General features: G+C 48.1%; 2 protein-coding genes across 4 annotated transcripts in view; one reads left to right on the plus strand and one right to left on the minus strand.

Annotated features, from left to right (window-relative positions):
- The window catches only part of LOC144152287 (SWI/SNF-related matrix-associated actin-dependent regulator of chromatin subfamily A containing DEAD/H box 1-like), a 55,872-nt gene that overhangs the window by 13,567 nt on the left and 24,034 nt on the right, over positions 1 to 18,271 (minus strand). For all 3 annotated transcript variants that reach the window (XM_077683529.1, XM_077683528.1, XM_077683527.1), the window contains exons 9-12: positions 12,684 to 12,819; positions 9,330 to 9,467; positions 2,555 to 2,755; positions 2,304 to 2,432 (exon numbers count right to left, since the gene is read on the minus strand). In XM_077683529.1, the coding sequence (XP_077539655.1) occupies positions 2,304 to 2,432; positions 2,555 to 2,755; positions 9,330 to 9,467; positions 12,684 to 12,819 (604 nt within the window). The remainder of the gene's footprint in view (positions 1 to 2,303; positions 2,433 to 2,554; positions 2,756 to 9,329; positions 9,468 to 12,683; positions 12,820 to 18,271) is intronic.
- On the plus strand, positions 4,834 to 6,950 carry LOC144152292 (uncharacterized). Its single transcript, XM_077683537.1, has one exon. The coding sequence runs from the start codon at positions 4,997 to 4,999 to the stop codon at positions 6,407 to 6,409; it is 1,413 nt and encodes a 470-aa protein (XP_077539663.1). The 5' UTR covers positions 4,834 to 4,996; the 3' UTR covers positions 6,410 to 6,950.

Consider the following 18,271-nt stretch of genomic DNA (forward strand, 5'->3'; position numbering starts at 1 on the left):
AACGTATAACTGTACAACAAGGCGTGTCCACTGAGCTGATTACTTGCAGATAGCTGCTAGGCCGTCGGAAGCCCCCCTCTCACTTGTGGCAGGAGAGGTGCCGTTACCTAATCCTCTGACTGGGCACCGCAGCAACTGACCTTGTCAGGCAAGCTGCGCGCGCTGGTGACTAGGTAAGACCGGATGATGCGGGTTCAAGACTAAACACAAAAACATTATTTTGTGAAGAATTGTAGAAGGAAAACTGGAAGGGCAACTGCTCACCACGCATACATGACGGCACCGTGCCAGCAGCAGAGCACATTCGCACAATTTCAACTGAATCAGGAATGGCTGTAGCTCCAACTTAACCGGGCCTGTGCCTCATGTAAAGATGGCAAGCTACATTGTTATCACCAGCAAACAATGGCATCTACCTACGAATTTGTTTTCGTTTAGACTGGTGGTGTGGGCATAGGAAACTAAGGAAACCTAGGAAACCTAGGAAACCTAGGAAACCTAGGAAACCTCTGTGGAAACCTCTAAGAAAACCTAGGAAAACTCTGTGGAAACATAGGAAACCTCTGTGGGCAGAGGAAACTAAGCTAAGTGATGGGGAATCAAAAATATTTCGTTGAAGTGGAAATTTCGTTGAAGCGGAGTTCGTTGCAGCAGGGTTCAGCTGTACTACAGCACGTACTTAGGTAAAATGATACAATTTGCAACATATTATGCACGTTCTGCATTCCATACTGGCGCCGAGGCGTTTGTTGTGGTTTGGGTGCTCACAGAGCTCTAGACACAATTCTGGCAGATTGGCTAATAGGCGACTTGCATCATAAAACATTCAACGAATGGCGCAATAAGCTTTACCATATCGCGACGAAAAAACTTAGTGTCGCACACTGTTACAAGTTAAATAGATGGCGCCACGTTAAGCCGAGTGCATCGAAGGAACTAGAACCCAACTATCCATAACGAGAATGCAAATCAAAAGAGCGCCCCTGTCGTTCCCACTGCAGTTGCATTGTCCGCTACACGTTTTATAGGTAAAGTAAAAGGCTGTACGGCACATTTACGTTGTTTACCCACCGTCTCGCGTCCCGTACGGCACCAAGATTGACGCAGAGAGAGTGGCAGGTAACGGAAGCGTGGGGTGGGCAAGTGGTTTTGTCGTGTGCGCTGAGTGTGCACCAGTGGCCCCTGTGGCCGCGATGGCTCACTTGGTAGGTTTTTATTTTCCTGTTAGACCACACCGCTGTCTCACTTGCTTCCGGCAACCATTGACATCATGCGGAACGTCATGAAATGGCGTGAGGAATGAAACAAGTTTTTCAATTGCTGATTTCTCGCCAATTAAAGCATCCTTCGCTACTGAATAATTGCCTAGAGGAATTTGGGGCAGCTTAACTTTTGTTTGAGCCCAACTTGCTAATTGCCTTCAGTGTCCCTTTAACTGGTAGCTGTGCGTACAAGCAGATAGTGCCAGCAGCAACCACCGCAGCGAGCGCCTCCTGCGGCAAATAGCCAGCAGCAAGTAGAAGCGGAAGAGTGGTGGAAGCCCCGTACATTGCGCAAGTAACACGAATGCATTCACCACTCGTTAGGAGTGAGTGGCGCTCACACTCACTCGCACTCGCCAGCCCGAAACAATAGTGAGGCTCACTCAAACGCTCACCACTCACTCGTGAGTGGTGAGTGCGTGAGTGCACTTGTGAGTGAGCCTACCAACCTATGGGCGTCGGTGACAACTTGACGAAACAAATGGGTTGCCTGCAGAGACGTCAGCTTGGAGCCACCTGCAGTGGGGAGCTGTGCCTGGCGTGCTTTGCCAAGCATGATGGTGCACAATGCATCTAATAAACGCTGCACCAGTATCTCTCTCAACGGCACTCAAGATGTACGGTGGGAGGCAGCCAGCAACAAATGGTCGTTTTCTGGAGACGGCAATACTTCCAGCAAACGAGGTTGCGGCTTCAATGGTGGGGGAGCAGTGCTGTTCAGAGAATAAATGCATTTCAGCATTTTCCGGTTGTTTTCGCCTTTTGCACTTAAACTTAAGGTGTCAACCTATATTGCCACTCAGCCTGTAATCCAGCTTACATGGCACATTTCTCAAGATGTACCACCCCACTTGGTTGGCCTTTCACTGTGAACATTACGGCAAGACAGACGGGCAAAACAGCCAAAACAACAAATGTGAGAATACATTTCCCGGACTGTTGTGTGCACATTAGAAGCCCCCGAAATTTGCAGCCGCATGGTTTGGATCCCAACCGCACTGAAGTGCACCCACCACTCTGGGTTGCTTACATAGCACCCACCTTGAGCAGCAGCTGAGACATGGCCCTCAGCTTCTCCTGGTCGTAGTGGTTGCGCAGAAGCAACGGGTGGTTCGAAGCTCGCCGCAGCTTCATCACCATCCCGGTCTGGGCCTCGTTGTTCTCCTTGAACTGCACGTGGCAACACGGGAGTCCTAATTAATCGCACCACAACAGCTCAGCCTAGACCCCGAAAGGGCAGCACTGCTCTATGCTGCACCGTGGGGCACCTGCAATGCATGCACCTTCCCTACCTCCTTGGAGAGTGCCGCCACCAGGGTGACGTAGCAGTGGTGCTGGTAGGGCGTCATGGTGCAGGGGCGCACCTCCTCGTGCTTGGTGGGCAGCTGCTGCAGCACGTCCCGCTTGAGGCGCCGCAGCAGGAACGGCCGCATCAGCTTCTTGGCGTGCTCGATGCGGTCCCGCTCAAACCGGCTCTGGTCCTCCTCGTTCTTCTGCACACGCACGCACGCACGCACGCACCCCCCCCTCCGATGAAGCTACGCGCCACTCTTGTTCCTGAAACTAGATCTGCTCTCATCCCGCTTCCCCCCTCTTTCAACTCAAACATTCCGAAAAGGTGCCATTGTGAAGCAAACTTGACAGTATTTTAAGCGTTTCATTCTCAGTGATGGGTTGCCCGCAGTCAATTGCCCGATCTTGCTTGCACTTTCCATACTGCAGCAAAGCCCACTCCCAGGCCTAGACAACCCAAGCTTGGAGGTGGTTGGACCTAGGTTTAGCACGATTTTCGCAAAACAGCAAATGCCATGAGCCGAGGCAAACACTTGAAGCTACCAGATCAAGCAGCTTCGCAGTAGCTGAGGGCAGCTTAGATAAGCCACAAGGCCCCACTGTTTGATGCCACGAGCAACTGCATATTCGTGCGTGACCAGCTACGCTTGTAGAAAATATAAGCTTGGTTAATAGAAGGAGGGGAGTTTTGGAAGGTTTATTAGGTAATATTGATTGATTGAAGGGTTTAACGCGCCGACACAACTCAGGCGATGAGGCACGTCGTAGTGGAGGGCCCCGGATTAAGGGGCCCTGCAACACTTTCGATAAGCGCTTTCACTTTTTCCTTCACGTCTGGAACCACTGCGAAAGCTATAGTTATCGCCAGCACGGAGCGGCACTAAGGGATTTGCTCGTCGCACCAGATACGCCTTCCACTTTTGCTTTGTCTTTGTGACTTTTTTTAAAAGTCGCGATCGAAAAGCATTCATTGCCGCAACTGAAGGAAAACCAAATCATAGCTGCTACACGGCCTTAGTGACGTAATTCGAGCCATCGAAGAACGTCAAGACCGGGAAAGAGAGAAAAATCTTTTGAGCGAGTTTCCAAGTTATCTGATGGGCACAGAGCAGTTATTTTTGGCTGAGGTACTTTGCGACCCCCTAATGTAAGTACTGGGTGTGTTGGGTGACTACGTTCTGCAAGCATTTAAGATTTCAAGAAAAGTTGAAGAAGGTGTTGCAGGGTCCCTTTAAGGGGGGACGCGGGGATCAACTCGGGAAAAACGACCAAAAAATCACTTTTTAGAAAGTAGAAGATTTTGAATCTTCGACCCTTTTTCTATAATTTCTCCAAGTATCTTCGCTAAAAACGACCGCTAAGTACCTCAAATAATTATATTTATGAGGCAATACAGCGAAAATTTCGTGAAAATCGGTGGAAAAATCACCGTTTTCAAGTGCGCGAAGCTCCGGAACGCCAGCGCGGAACGCCGCCATTTTGGTAGCTTTGAAAAGCGCGCCTCTTCGCCTTGCGTTTCCCGTCTTTCGTTTCGTGATAGAGAGAAGAGCAAGCACAAAAACACAAAAAGTGTCAAGGTCGCGGAGCTGCTCCTCGCGGCCGCCGATTGGCTTGCTCAGTCACATGTGCTCTACGAGCCTCTCCATTGGCCGGTTCTGCAAGCGAGAGCGACTGCGGCGTCTGCTTCTCCGGCTTCTCCGCGCGCTGGCCGCTGCTTCTTTGTCAACGTGTTTGTAATTCGAGCCACGTCGCCGCTTCATCGTGTTTTGAGTTTTTCGTTTTGTTTTGTGGTTGCCATAATGACTGGGCGCACGTGGGCAACGAAGTTCGCGACGAAGCACCGCTTCGGCAGCCGCAAGCGCAAGCCACCGAACATCCGGAAGGCAAGTAGGCCTAGCAGAAATGTGCCCGCGCCGGAGCCTGCAAGTGACACTGTTGACGTTTCGCCGAACACTCCGCAGGCTGTTACAGCCCTGTGTTCCAGTGCGGACAATACTCCGCACGTAGACGTATTTTCGGATGCCTGCTTGCCTGCAGCGCCCCGTGGATGCGCCGCGACGCCCGCCGATTCCACCGCAGCCGTCACCGAGGTGAACAGCGAAAGTGTGGTTCCAGCGCCTACGTCTACCGGCACTGAAAATGAACCGTGCAGCAGAAACAGTCGCACTATTCAAGTGCATCTGGAACCTGAGTTCATTTCGTCGGAGGAGCTCAATGTGACTGCCGCCACTGTTCGCGAGTCCCTTTGTTCTGTGCCGGCAACCGAACGCAAGTTTCGGCTGACGGCCGACGGAGGAAGCTCGGCGGCGGCGGACTCTGATGAGTTTCTTCTTGTGCAAATTTCTGCTCTGAATTCACTGCTCAGTAAAACGCTGTGCCATCAGTGTTTTCAACCGGCTATAGAGGTAGTGCCAGAAACCAGGCTTGGCCTTGCCGTAAAGATGACTTTACGTTGTTCCGCATGCGGAGCCGCAGAAGCTCAGTGGTCGTCGCCGAGAGAAGAAGGAAGCCGGGCCTTCGAGGTGAATTTGAGGTCTGTTCAGGCCATAAAGAGCATAGGGAAAGGTGCTACTGCCCTTACGGATTTTTGGTCCGTGATGAATGTGTCTTATAGGGGCCTCCATCAGAAGACGTTTCAGGGGCACCTGAAAGCGAAATTCGGGCCAGCTGCAAACAAATCTGCCACTAACGTGTGCGCTGATGCTGCTGAAGCTGTGAAAGGCATCTACACTGACATGGACCCAACATACACAAAGAACATCACAGTCATATATGATGGGACTTGGATGACCCGGGGTCACAGTAGCCACATTGGCGTAGGGGCTGTGATTGAATTTTACAGTGGCCTAGTGCTGGACTTTGTGGTTCTCTCGAACTACTGCCATGGGTGCACGTTGGGCCCGAAGCCAGGTGACAGTAACTACAATGAGTGGAGGCAGACGCACCAGTGTCAAAAGAACACAGACGTGAAGTCTGGAAAGATGGAGGTGGAGGCCGCACTTGTGCTCTTCCGTCGTTCTCTGGAAAAGTACGATCTTCGTTACACAACCATCGTGTGTGATGGAGACTGCCGCACATACTGGACGCTGTGCGAAGACAGAACGTACGGTTTCATCCAGTTTACTAAGGAGGACTGCGTAAATCACGTGGAAAAAAGGATGGGCACGAACCTGCGTTCCGTGGTCGCAAAGAGCGACAGGGACCAGCCACTTGGCGGCCGAGGGGGCTTGACGCAAGACCTCATCAAGCGGCTGACGAGCTATTATGGACAGGCCCTGAGAGGGAGCGACAACGTGCAAGACATGCAGAGGGCGGTCATGGCCACATTTCACCATATCACCTCCACAGACGAAGAACCGCACCACGAGCTCTGTCCTGCGGGGCCGACCAGTTGGTGCAGGCATCGAGCAGCAGAAGCTAAGGATGAACCGCAGCCTGCTCACAAGTACAAGCTGAAGCCACACGTGGCTGCTGCCATGTTGCCAGTTTTCAAGCGCCTCTCCGAGCCGCAGTTGCTCGAGCGTTGCAAGGGGAAAAAAACTCAAAATGCTTCAGAAAGCCTGCACTCTGTCATCTGGTCCATCATGCCGAAGGACAAACATGCCTCCCTCATTGCAGTAGAGACTGCTGTAAGCGAGGCAGTGTGCCGGTTCAATAGTGGCACCCTTCGTGCGTACCGAGAGTTCTGCACCTCACTTGGTGTGCAGCCTGCGGGACATGGACTCCGTAGAGCGGCCGAAAAGGATGCCTTGCGCAAGAAGAGGGCGCAGAAAGCCCATGAAGACAAGCAAAACAAGTCAAAGAAGAAGAGAGACAGACCCGACACAACCAACTACAAGGCCGGTGGTTTCTAAGCCAATAAACATGACTCAAAACTTTGAACAGCTTTTTCTCGCAACTTCTTTTTCACTTCCAAGGTCACCTTGCAATGTCGATATCTCAACAACCGCTTTGAATATTTTTACCCCGTTTGTTTTGTTACACTCCTTGCACATTCCTGCACACAATGACATGTTTTGTTTTCAAAATTTTAGTCTTGCTAATTTGTTATTTTTTTATTTCCGCGGTGAGAATTTCCATGCAGCAGGACTAGGTGACAACTAACGAGAATTAAAAAAAATTCTGTCAGGTTAAAAAAATTATAGGAATGTCATTGTGTGGAGTATATGTTTAGGTGTACTATGAGTGTGTGCTAGATCTTCTAGCATAATTTTACAGGTCTGCATCCATCTTGCAAAACCGAAAGCGGAAAAATTTTGTAAACAAAAAAGTACTTGAGATATTGCAACCATATTTTCACAGTTTTGGTTTTGTAAAATGACTAACAACTGTGCCAAATTTCATCAAAATCTGCTGATAAATAAAAAAGTTAGCTTCGATCCCCACGTCCCCCCTTAAGGGGAGACGAGGGTCTTGAAATGAACTTTTTATTAATTGGTCAATGATAATGAAAATCACTGCACATGTTTTTAATTTTCCTCATTTCAAATATGTAATTAATTTTCATGTGGCATAATTATTTTTTGAGTTACAAAGCAAATACTAGAGTCTGATCAAGTAATTTCTTACGGGCTGTTAAGGGGCTTTTTATTCAAATTTTTTGAAAATAAATGGTATGAATGTGTAGCTTAAGACCTGCCATGCATGCTGATGCTATTTGTATTCCTGTAAAGATAGTTGATTGGATAGAATTAGTCTAATTATGCCAAGTACAGTTTTCAGAAAACTTAATGAGCTCATATCATAACAATTATTCGAGGCAAATTCAGCCAATTAAAATAGCGTCAGCATGCAGTTCATTTTATCCCGAATTCAACAGTATAACGTTTATAGAAACCCTTTGACAAAAACAACCTGAAAACTTCTGTAAGGCTAAACACATATGCAAAATAAGGGAAGCTGAGAAAATCGCAGTTGAAGTTTTACTACAAGAAACAGTTTTATTTATTGAGCATGTGAAAAAGAGAAATGCTTTAGAATGTAGCTTTCTTTTCGCTCAACACAAGCGTACCAAGTTTGCTGAAATCAGTTGATGGGAAAATTATGAAATCCTCTGTACACAGATGGCACTTGGCAGAAAAACTGAACAAAAGCAAAGGCAGAACGTTGCTTCAATTTTTACGCTGTTGGCAGTGCCGTCTCTCTTTGGCGACCAAGGCTGAGGTGCCGATCATGCACCACAGTTGTAAATGTTTATTTTGTTATGTTACTGCTTCATTCGTTGCAATCAAATTGGCTCCAGGGCAATTTGCATCGCGCGAAATGAGTTGCAACGAAGGGGCTGGTAATGGCATGCACCACACTGTTCTGTGAGTGATGTGCATGCACTTGGCTAGGTGGGATAATCACGTTTTCGATTATTCTACTCCCATATCACGCCATCCCCGCACGTTGTGCACAGTGCGAGCATTTATCATTCTCAAATTGCTCATCTCTACGGTAACTTGCCGATGAGGAAGCGCGCGCGGGGATGTGGGCCAACCCGCCGCGGCATCGTTGATAACAGAATTACCATGCTTCCTTTGCGCCGACGGCAAGCGACATTCTTCACTTCATCATTTCTTTTCTTTATATTTGCTGCTGATCTAAAGATATACGCACCTTAGTGCACCCTCAGGCGTAATCATATCGCTTACGCTGTCATCTCGGCGGCCCGCAGGTGCGGTAAGCCTACCTCCGTCTCAGCGCCGTTCTTGCAATAAGTCGTCGTCAGACACGCAGAAAAGAGTATTCCAGGCGCTTTTAATACTGCTTGTTCTTCCTTTCGGTTATCAATAGACTTATTTACTTTGTTTTTACGCCGTGCGGGGCTTTTGCCGGTCCTTGCATAGACGAGTACATGAGCCGTTGCACTAAGATGTGTGTGCCGAGCAGACGACCCACGGCGCCCAGCCAATGAGATTGTGCCCTACGGTCACGTGCAGTCAGTAGCCAATTGAGTGGCGCGTTCCGTCTCTTTTCTACCTCGGTTTTACTTACAACCAACGGACTTCCGAATGAGACCAAGATGGACGCCACAGCGCCTGTAGAACCCGAGTGGCGAGTCGTCGAAAAAATGCTATTTTCGCGTCGAATCTTGGCCGATTTTGGTCGTCGGTGCTATAAATTGACATTATGGCTCAACTGCGTACTCCTGGGTCTGGATATTTGGCTGACCAGGAGAAAAATAGCTCTACTTTCTGAAAATGGCGATTTTGAAAAAAAAAAATCGATTTTTCGGCCAAATTTCGGGATTCTAAGACCCGCGTCCCCCTTAATTTTGACCACCTGGGGATCTTTAACGTGTGCCGAAATCTCGTACACACGGGCGTTTTTGCTTTTCACCTCCATCAGAAAAGCGGCCACCGCGACCGGGAATCAAACCCGCGACCTCATGCTCAGCAGCACAATTTATTAGGTAATAAGGAATCAATATCGACCAAAGCTTTTAGCGTAAAGTGTAAAACAAAAGTACGGCGAACACTATTCCTGCAGGGTGAAATTTTGCAGCCTATTTTTTGCACCGCACGGAGTAACAGCCGGCTGTGGTAATGAGGCACAGAGGCAACTTCCATTGTCGTTTTTAAGTTGCCCCAGTATAGGAGCAGGTATCCCTCTGACCTATTATCCTTTCACACGCCACCCATGTTTCCACTGTGCTACTGAGGAATGTTCCCCCGAATTACGATGGGCTATGATGATGAGGATGATGGGCATGCCATGACACACGCACGGCCAAATTTTTGGGCACAGCCAGGCAGGCGCACATGGTGTCCTACGGCCCGCAGCACTCACGGAAGCGGCGGAGAACATGAGCTTGATCTGGTCGGCCTTCTTGCCGAACATGTTGGGCATCACAAAGGTCAGCAGGGACATCAGCTCCACCAGGTTGTTCTGCAGGGGCGTCCCCGTGAGCAGGACCTTGCGCTTGGCCTGCAACCGGGACAACAGGGGCAGCTCCGCAAAGGAGGAGGACTCGGAGGAGCGCAGCCACTAGCAGAGCAGGCTACACAGGCCCCAAATAGTCAACAGGCACAAGAGATGGCCATTCTACTCTCCCACACATAACCGAGCAAGTGCAGCCCCAAAAACCTTTTGCTCCACCCACTACACTTTTCGCAACAAGCTGGACCCCCACATCCTGGCACAAGAACCCACCCACTGGGCAGCGCAAGAAGAGTCCCAGTGGACCTGGAAACCCCCTCTCACACGCGCAGGCATCACACAGGACAACCGATGTCACGAGACAACTCTACCCTTGAGTCACTGATGAGGCCACAAAAGAACAACAAGCCATCCTGAAGTAACTCCAAACCAGCACAAGCCCTCCATCCCACTCTCTATGACCCCCCACCCGCCACAGTGTTCACTGACAAGCCCCGACCACACTTTCATGCTGTCTGGGGAGGTCACAGTAACCACCCGGACATCCCGTCTAGAGCAGCAGGAAAGTGAGCTGACCAGCTCTTTCCGACTTGCCGCCATAGAAAAGGCAAAGAGAGCTGACTCCAGCAGTGGAGTCTTAAACTGAAGACCCTGACGACGCAGAGGCTCATTTTGGCTCTCCATAAGGTTCCCCTTGCTCCCTCTTTTTTTCATACCTGCCAACCTAGCAACATGAAAATTCGGGAGACCGCAACGGGCAAGGGGAGAGAGAAAAAGGGATTTTTTTTTTTTTTTTTTAGATGCGACGCTGAGAGGAGCATCTTTTGTCGGCGGTCCTGTCCTGCGTCCATCGTCGTCGTCCGCGTCCGCACAGTTGCGTCTCTCCTCCGCTCACCCCCTCTCCTCTCTCCGATAGCGAACACTCTCTCCCAACATCTGCGGGCCCGTGCCGCAGTGCACTCTCACTCCGCCGGTGGGCGCCACGTTGGCACGTGTTTCAAAATCTTCCACACCTCTGTGTTGTGCATCGCTTGAAACTCAACAAGCCTGTCTTTTCGCTTGGCGCTTTTCTCGAGGTAGTAGGAGATGTCCACGAGCAACTCGTCATATTTTGCAGGTATGCACGCGGCTCCTTTCTCAGCCGCAAGATTTATGAGGTGACACAGGCAGCCAACAACTACCAAATTTTTTGGGCTTCTTTAAGCACAGCTGCCACGCTGTTCTTTTTGCCGACCATCACATTGGCACTGTCGGCAGAAAATGCAATGCAGTTCTCAACCGGTATATCACGCGATTTGAGTGCGTCCACCCGGTGGCCTCTCCATGGAGTTCCTGCACACAAAGCAGTCGGCTTTCCACGTTTCGCGATTCCTCGACGTAGTACATTGCCACGATTGGGTACATTTGCGACCCATTGTCATTGCTTCTGTCCACTGCAATTGCGAAAGCACGGTGTTTCAGTGCCTTCACTATTGTGTTTTCAGCATCTGCAGCCATTTCCCCAACGATAGCAGTTGTTTTTGTACGTCCGCACCCGTACCGCTTCGCGTCCTCGCACTTCGGAAACATTTTCCGAAACAACAGTCCTGCGTGATTGCTTATGCTTAGCGGCAAGTTGTGTTCAACAAGAAATCCCGTGAACAGGCATTCCGCGCGGATCGCACTGTCTTCGCAGCTCTTTTGGAAGAAACGTTCGATGTTGCCCTGCCCTTACGCAGCAGGAACGTAGTTCTGATGCTTCTGCGAAGCGATGTGACCCTTTATGTCCGTCTTGCCACCGTGCGAAACACTCACATCGCAGGCACACGTGGTACAGAATCCGTACTTGTCACCTTTCCGCGAAGTCATGAAGCATGGAAACTCAGCTGTGTATGAGTCCAGAAATACTTGCAAGTACTTCTTCTTTGCTTTTGACAGCGCCATCAACCTTACAATTGAATTCGGGAAAACATGCAACTGACGCCTAGGCAGGCGGCGTAGGCCTAGCGTACAAAATGCGCTCGCACTTCCTCCAAACACGGTCGTGCTCTAAACAACGACTCCTATAGCAAGATCCCTGCCTGCCGCGTTCATGAAAGACCTGTTTTCAGTGGTGGTAGCTAGCGATCCTTGCGGAGGTCGCTCGCAACAGATTTCCGCACACACGGCCACAGCCGCCTCGATCGGCGCCGCCGCCGTGGCGCACATGCCCCCCTTCCACCGAACCAACCGATCTCCATTGGCAGTTGGCGATCCGAAGTGGCCGGCGTTACGACAAATTTCAAGTCAACACGCTGCATTAACGGAGACACTCTCGAAGCACTCGCAACAACGCTTCATGCCAAAACTATGCGTGGAACATCAGCTACGACAGACAGACGCGAAAGTTGTGGTACCTTTTTCCTCGCCTTCATTCAGTACGGTGGCGAGCGCATCTCGCGGCCGGCCTTCGCCTAGATGCGCGGTACTCTATAGCAGTCTATAATACCTAGAATATACTTAGCGGTACTCTACAGTATGGTTACAATAAACTAGAAGTATAGTGGCGAGTGCTCTCCCGCAGCTGCTCTCCCGCAGCAGGAAAGGCTGACGTACGCACGTGATTAAAAAAAAAAAAAAAAAAAGCCTCTAATGTGGCGGCTACTTTTCGGGAGATTCGAGATAGCTATCGTACAATCGGGAGATTAGGTCAAAATTCAGGAGTCTCCCGGACAATTCGGGAGAGTTGGCAGGTATGTCCACATCACTGACAGATTGCACACAACTGCTACAGCGCGCATTCAAGCTGCATGTAGCCTGGCAAACTGCACCGAGAAGCATCTTCAAGATAATAAAAAAATGTGGATCTCTCATGCTGAAAGGATGCCACGGTGCAGCTTTGAAAGTTAGGACAGGCCTCAGAACAACAAATTCTGCCCAAAGGGTTACCAGGAGTGCCCATTTTTCTCTCCCTTTTTTTGATTCAATCATCCAACCTTCACTCCGCAATTCCCGTACAATAATTGCTCCTCCTACTCCATTGAAATTTTCCAGAGCATGGTTTCAAGAGCAATTTGTTTCACAAGCAGCCCAATTAACAGCCAGAAATACAGTCCATCAATGAGCACCATAGGACAACCAACAAAACATCTATCATGTGTTGCCCCACTCAAATCATGGCATCCATTATTATGTTGATATGTCAAGGCATTTCCCTTTTCCGGAAGTTAACCTATTCACCCACAAGAGCGGGAAAAAGTCCAGGTCAAGAAAAAGAGCACAATAAGGAAAGGGGCGGCCACCTACGTTGACTTTCATGAGGTGGGCGTAGCGCTGGGAGGTCATGTTTTTCAGCATGTGGGCTTCGTCAAAGATGACGTAATGGAAAGGTACTTTCTTGAACAGGCTCCGGTCCTCCCCACTGCCCGATATCATGTTGTACCTGCAGATGCATTGCAAAGAAAAAGAAAGAACGGTGAGAGGCAAGCAGCTTGCGACTTCAGTAAAAGCACACAGGACAAAATCCCATCTACTTTGGTGGCATAGGGTCGGTGGAATGAATGCAGTAACTAGCCATAAAGAAAGCACCATGCCTCACAAAAAAATTCCAACTTAGTGTTATGTTTCATCCTTCTTCCGCAACCCTTAAATGTGTCATCTTGGCTTAAAGGGGCCATGCAGACAAAACACAAGTTTGGTTCATGCAAAAGATTGCCTTGTTAGAACCATACTGACACCACTTTTAACACACACTTCACTCAAATAAGCTATATAATTAGGAAAAAAAGGGAATGGCCATGCGACAAACTAGCTCATTTACCGCAACAGAACCTATCATGTCATATGCGCCCAGCTGCGCGATTGGCTGAGGCCAGCAAAATCAAACGCAAATTAGGCATGGCCTATAAGCTCACCGAGCCAGCTATTTGCGCTTAAATGTAATGCATATTCATTTTACAGCAGTAAGAATGGTGCGGTAAACAACAAAAGTTACAAAAATACACGTAAGCATGTAAGTACCGATGCGCATTGCTGTTAGTACTGAGCACACTATGCTTGTTTTAGCTGCACAGCAGTCCGTTGCTTTGGAGTTGTCTTACACGACACCGGCCTATTGGCATAAGCGATGTCTTACGTGACCCTGTCTGTCGAGCTTACCCCATGTGCTACAGAACGATTACTTTCTACTGTAACCAGAACAAGCCAGGTGCAAATATGGTCAAAAACAAAGCATGGCAAACAACGGTCCGTGGATGAGTATGGTAGCGCCATCTGGGAGGACTGACAATAAGCAAGGCTGCAGAGCCTAATGACGCACTGGAAGTTCGTTTGAATGCGCACACTTATGACTTCATTGCTGACGTCCCGGAAGCCCATGATTTGGTGGGAGAACCAAAATTTTAACATAAAATTAATTTCTCAGTGAATACGGCATCCTTTCTGGAGAAGTGCTAGTGATAAAACACGAAATCTTTTGAATAAAACAAACTTGTATTTTGTCCGCATGGCCCTTTTAAATAAGAATTCTCAGGATGAACCTTTCTATAGTTGATGACAGGGTGAGAGTGCAGCTCCGCCCACAAGCGTTGTTTGGCCGCTACCTGACTCTCCGCGGTTATAAAAAATAGTTCGTTACATTGCAGCTGTTTATACCCATGATTACTAATATGAGCGGCTGACAGTATAACCATCTGATTATGATGTCGTTTATATATGTTTCATTCCGAAGAATGAATGATTTTCACAGGAAAAAGGAAAAGTCATCCTCATTGAAAACTTGCTCAGGAGAAAAAAAAATTACTCACTAAAACAAAGGTTATTCTTGATAGAAACTATTCCCGGTGTATTTTATGCTTAAATCAAAGCTATCTGTGATTGTTTTACTGTTAGACAACAGAAATAAACATATAAACAACGCGCACACGATTTTTTGGGTCTGAATAGTTCGAATTTCGACCGCTGCACGTCGCTTAGCCGTCGTCTGCTTGGAGAAACATAATCAACATAATGGTTGTCATTATATTTTGTCGGGCTCGTCGCAGTTCGACTATTTCTTCACTTCGCGTGTGCAATCATTGCCAAGAAATGTAGTCGGTACAATATCTTCCACAGCCATCATCACCGCTAAATCAAGCGTCGTAAACGCAGGGTGGAAGAAAGGGGCGGTTCGTCGCCGCAATGGCTGGATGCAGTGCACGGACTGTGTAAGCCCAGGGTGAAAAGGAAACCAGCGGCGAAAATTCATCGGTGTCTTTCAGAAATCGGCCGCGATATCAACGGGCCACGCATTGTTCTATGCGACTGTTTCGAACATAGTGACGCACTGCAAACACTTATCGCGGCGACGCACGCAACCGTGGAGGTCGCGATGCCGCATAAGGTGTCCTGCCTTGCGAAATCAGCTGTAGGTGCGAAGAAACAAGTGTTATTTTATTCCGCTTAAACGAGACGACAACACCGTATGGCGCGAGCAGAGAACTGCGGGATGTGAAACGTTACAAGACTAAGCATTTCTACTTCACGAGACACGCGAGTGGCAAGACGCTCTACGTCAGTTGGTTCGATTGACAGTATACAGTGTCATGCTTTCAATCCAGGCGACCATTTCCGAGGTGTTTCCCGGCGATGTAATAAAAGAGCTGCCGGCGTTTCTTTAGTGTCATATCACCACCGCGCAGTTTACAGTGGAATGATAACGCAGAGAACCCCAACTGACGGTGAAAATTGATAGAAAAACACCCTTAAGCACTAGCAGCCGCCTAAAAAAATTACTGTTGCGAGCTTTTAAGGAAAAAAACGAATAGTGACCTACAAATGCATCCGTCCGAAGTTTGTTTCCAAGTTGTGCTACATTCAACTTTCATTGGCTTTACACTGATGTGCAGCAGCCTACCGTGAAGATATTTTTATTGTTGATGAGGCTTTTGAAATAGCATACATAAAGAAAATATTCGGTTCAACATGTAGTTGCTTTGCAGCCATGTCATGTCAAGCTTTTGTGGAAGCATTTTAATTTCTGATAATCTTCCCGAAGCCAATAATCTTCCCCTATGTACATCAAACAGTGACGTCGAACACTGACTGCCCCATACGAAACCTGAACGAACAGCTATACAAGTGCACTCAATTCTTACTGCACCTATTTAGACAACCACACTCAACAGGCTCAATGATATGAGTATGAACGTGAGATCTAAGTGAATTATTTACAAATGTACCAACATCTCCATGCATGCATTTCCATTTTATCCACTTCTGAAACCAATCAGAGCACCAAACTGGAACAGGGAGAAGAAATATTTAATTCTCACTGCCCCTTGTCAAGGTGTCATGGGCTACTGCACAAGCATTTTCTATTCTTACCACACTTTCCAGCCAGCAGCAGTAAAGTGGCACCCTGAAAGCCTGACATTGGATCCAATTTGATTTGCTGAACCAGTGTTTTCAATGCCTAATGCAGCTTTAAAGCCAAAAGCAACAGTGTGTACGTGAAAAGCAGTAACTTCACAGCGTGAAGGTGTGGCATGAATTCATTCTAACGTACTACATAAGCATCTTCAACTCTCACCACAACTTCAGGGCCAGAAACTACAATGTGTGTGCGAGAGAAGCAGCGATTTCATAGCCTGAAAGCGTGGCATGAATTTATTCTAACGTACTATGTAAGTGTCTTCAACCCTCACCACAACTTCATGGCTAGAAGCTACAATGTGTGCATAAAAAGCAGCGACATCACAGCTTGAAGGCGTGGCATAAACACATTCTAACGTATTCTATTAGAGCTTTCACTTCTTACCATAGCTTTCTAGTCAGAAGGAACAGTTCAACCTTGCAAAGGAGTTACATAGCATCTTGTAGAAGTGACGTAAAATCGTTGCGACCTGCTGAGTAAGTTTTTCCAATTTTCACTGCATCTGAACCAGCTGGAAGCAACAGTGCGCACAGAAAGCAGCGACATGACACTCTGGAGGCCTGAAGTTGAACCATTTTGATATGCCGCATCACTGCTTTCTATTATTCTTGCAGCTGTATAACCAGAATCAACAGTGCATGCTTGAAAAGTATGAACATAGCATTCTGAAGGGTTGACATACCTTATTTCTACCTGATACACAAGTGTTAGCAATTATTACTGCAGCTCTTCAACCTGAACCACCTTCAGTCACTGTTTGAAGGCTCTCCACAGTTGCTGGAACAATAAAAACATCTAAAAGTGGGAAGCGGTGTTGAACCTAAATTAAAGTATGCTCCATGATAAGACGCTCAAACATGTCCTCCACTCTGTATAATAACAGTCTATCATGACAGAGACACTGGAAATCTGAATGTCTGCCAATACACTGAACCCCTTTGTTGAAACTTAAAGGAGCCATGAAGAAAAAATGCAAGTTGGTTTTATTCGAAAGATTTCGTGTTTTATAGTGCCCCCAGCGCTTGTCCGGATACAAACGGTGCTTTATTCACTGAGAAATTAAACAATTTAGGTTAAAATTTTGATTTTCCCGCTCAATCGTGCGTTTTCGTGGTCCCAAGTGACATCACTGGAACCATAGAGTTAATACTACTACTGGAACCGACCGCTCTGCAGCCTAGAGTCCCTTCATTCACGCATCCGCCGTACAGGGTAGAGACACGTATACGCTGGCGCCGCCATTTTCAGTTGCTCGCTCGCCGCCGAAGCAAGTCATTGTGTCAAAACCGCGCTAAAATTATCGCCGCAACGCGGTTTACTGAAGAAGTTTGAATCATGTTGTCTGTTTCGCGTTGCTAGGTCTCGTGGGAAACGACAAGAATAACGCGTTGAGCCCGTTGGCCCAATTGCGGCGGCACGGGACCGTTCAAAGGTTGTCTTCACCCTGTACAGCGGTGTTGGTTTGTTCCCGCGTTTCTTTACGTTCCGTAACCTAGATGGCACCACCATACCGTGGCAAGCGTTTGGTTTGTTTTTGCGCACATTTAAACCTGGCTTGTTTTTGTTCTGGGAGAAAACATCCGTTCCCTGAAACAGTGCTCGCTCGACAAATGGGGTCACGTAAGACACCGTTGCTTGCGTCAATCGGCCAGTGTCGTCTGAGACAACCCCAAGCCCTGTAGTGCTGTGCAGCTAAACCAAGCATGCTGTGCGCAGTACGAACAGCAGAACGCATCAGTACTTCTATGTTTACATGTGCTTTCGTAACTTCCACTGTTTGTCCCATCATTCTTATTGCTTTGTAAAGAATGTGCCCTAAATTTAAGCGCAAATCGCTCGTTCGTCTAGTTTGTAAGTTCTACCAGAGTCCTTCAATGCTTTACTGGTCACGAAACTTCGGCTCTCGGTTCATATAGGGACCGCGCGCGCCGCTACAGGCGCCACCTCCACACGAAGGTCATCCAGCCGCCGCGCGTGCGGCGTATTGGCCAGCTCTTGGCGTGCAAACGCTCGCTGCTTTTGGTGTCTGCGCGCTGATTAACTGCGTTTTTTTTTTCGTAGTAGTTAGCGATGAATAGTCCAGTTATTGTATTAATCACCTGCCTTCAATGGGGTTTTATTTTTCGAAGTAAGTTACCGTAAACTGCGGCCGCGAACGGCAACGGCTTCTGTGTGCTCTGGCACAAGCGCTGCGCCGTCGTGTTTACGCATTTTAAATCTATATTGCTTCTTTTCTTAAATAAAAGTTGTAAATACCACACATGCGGTAGCTGTGTAGTCACGGGCTGCTGCGGGCCTATCGATAATACATTAAAAAAACTGAAAGAAACCAAGTACGCGTCGTTCAGACTACGCTTAATGAATCCGTTGATTGCTCTGGAATGCACAGAACGCTAAAAGAGCTAGCCCAATAGTATTGTCGTTTCGATGAGTGTGTACATACTTGAAAACATCTAAAAACACTGCAGAAACGCGAAGGATC

Source organism: Haemaphysalis longicornis, unplaced genomic scaffold, assembly GCF_048455015.1.
Source record: "Haemaphysalis longicornis isolate Haplotype H1 unplaced genomic scaffold, Haemaphysalis longicornis Haplotype H1 scaffold_9, whole genome shotgun sequence".
Classification (NCBI taxonomy): domain Eukaryota; kingdom Metazoa; phylum Arthropoda; class Arachnida; order Ixodida; family Ixodidae; genus Haemaphysalis; species Haemaphysalis longicornis.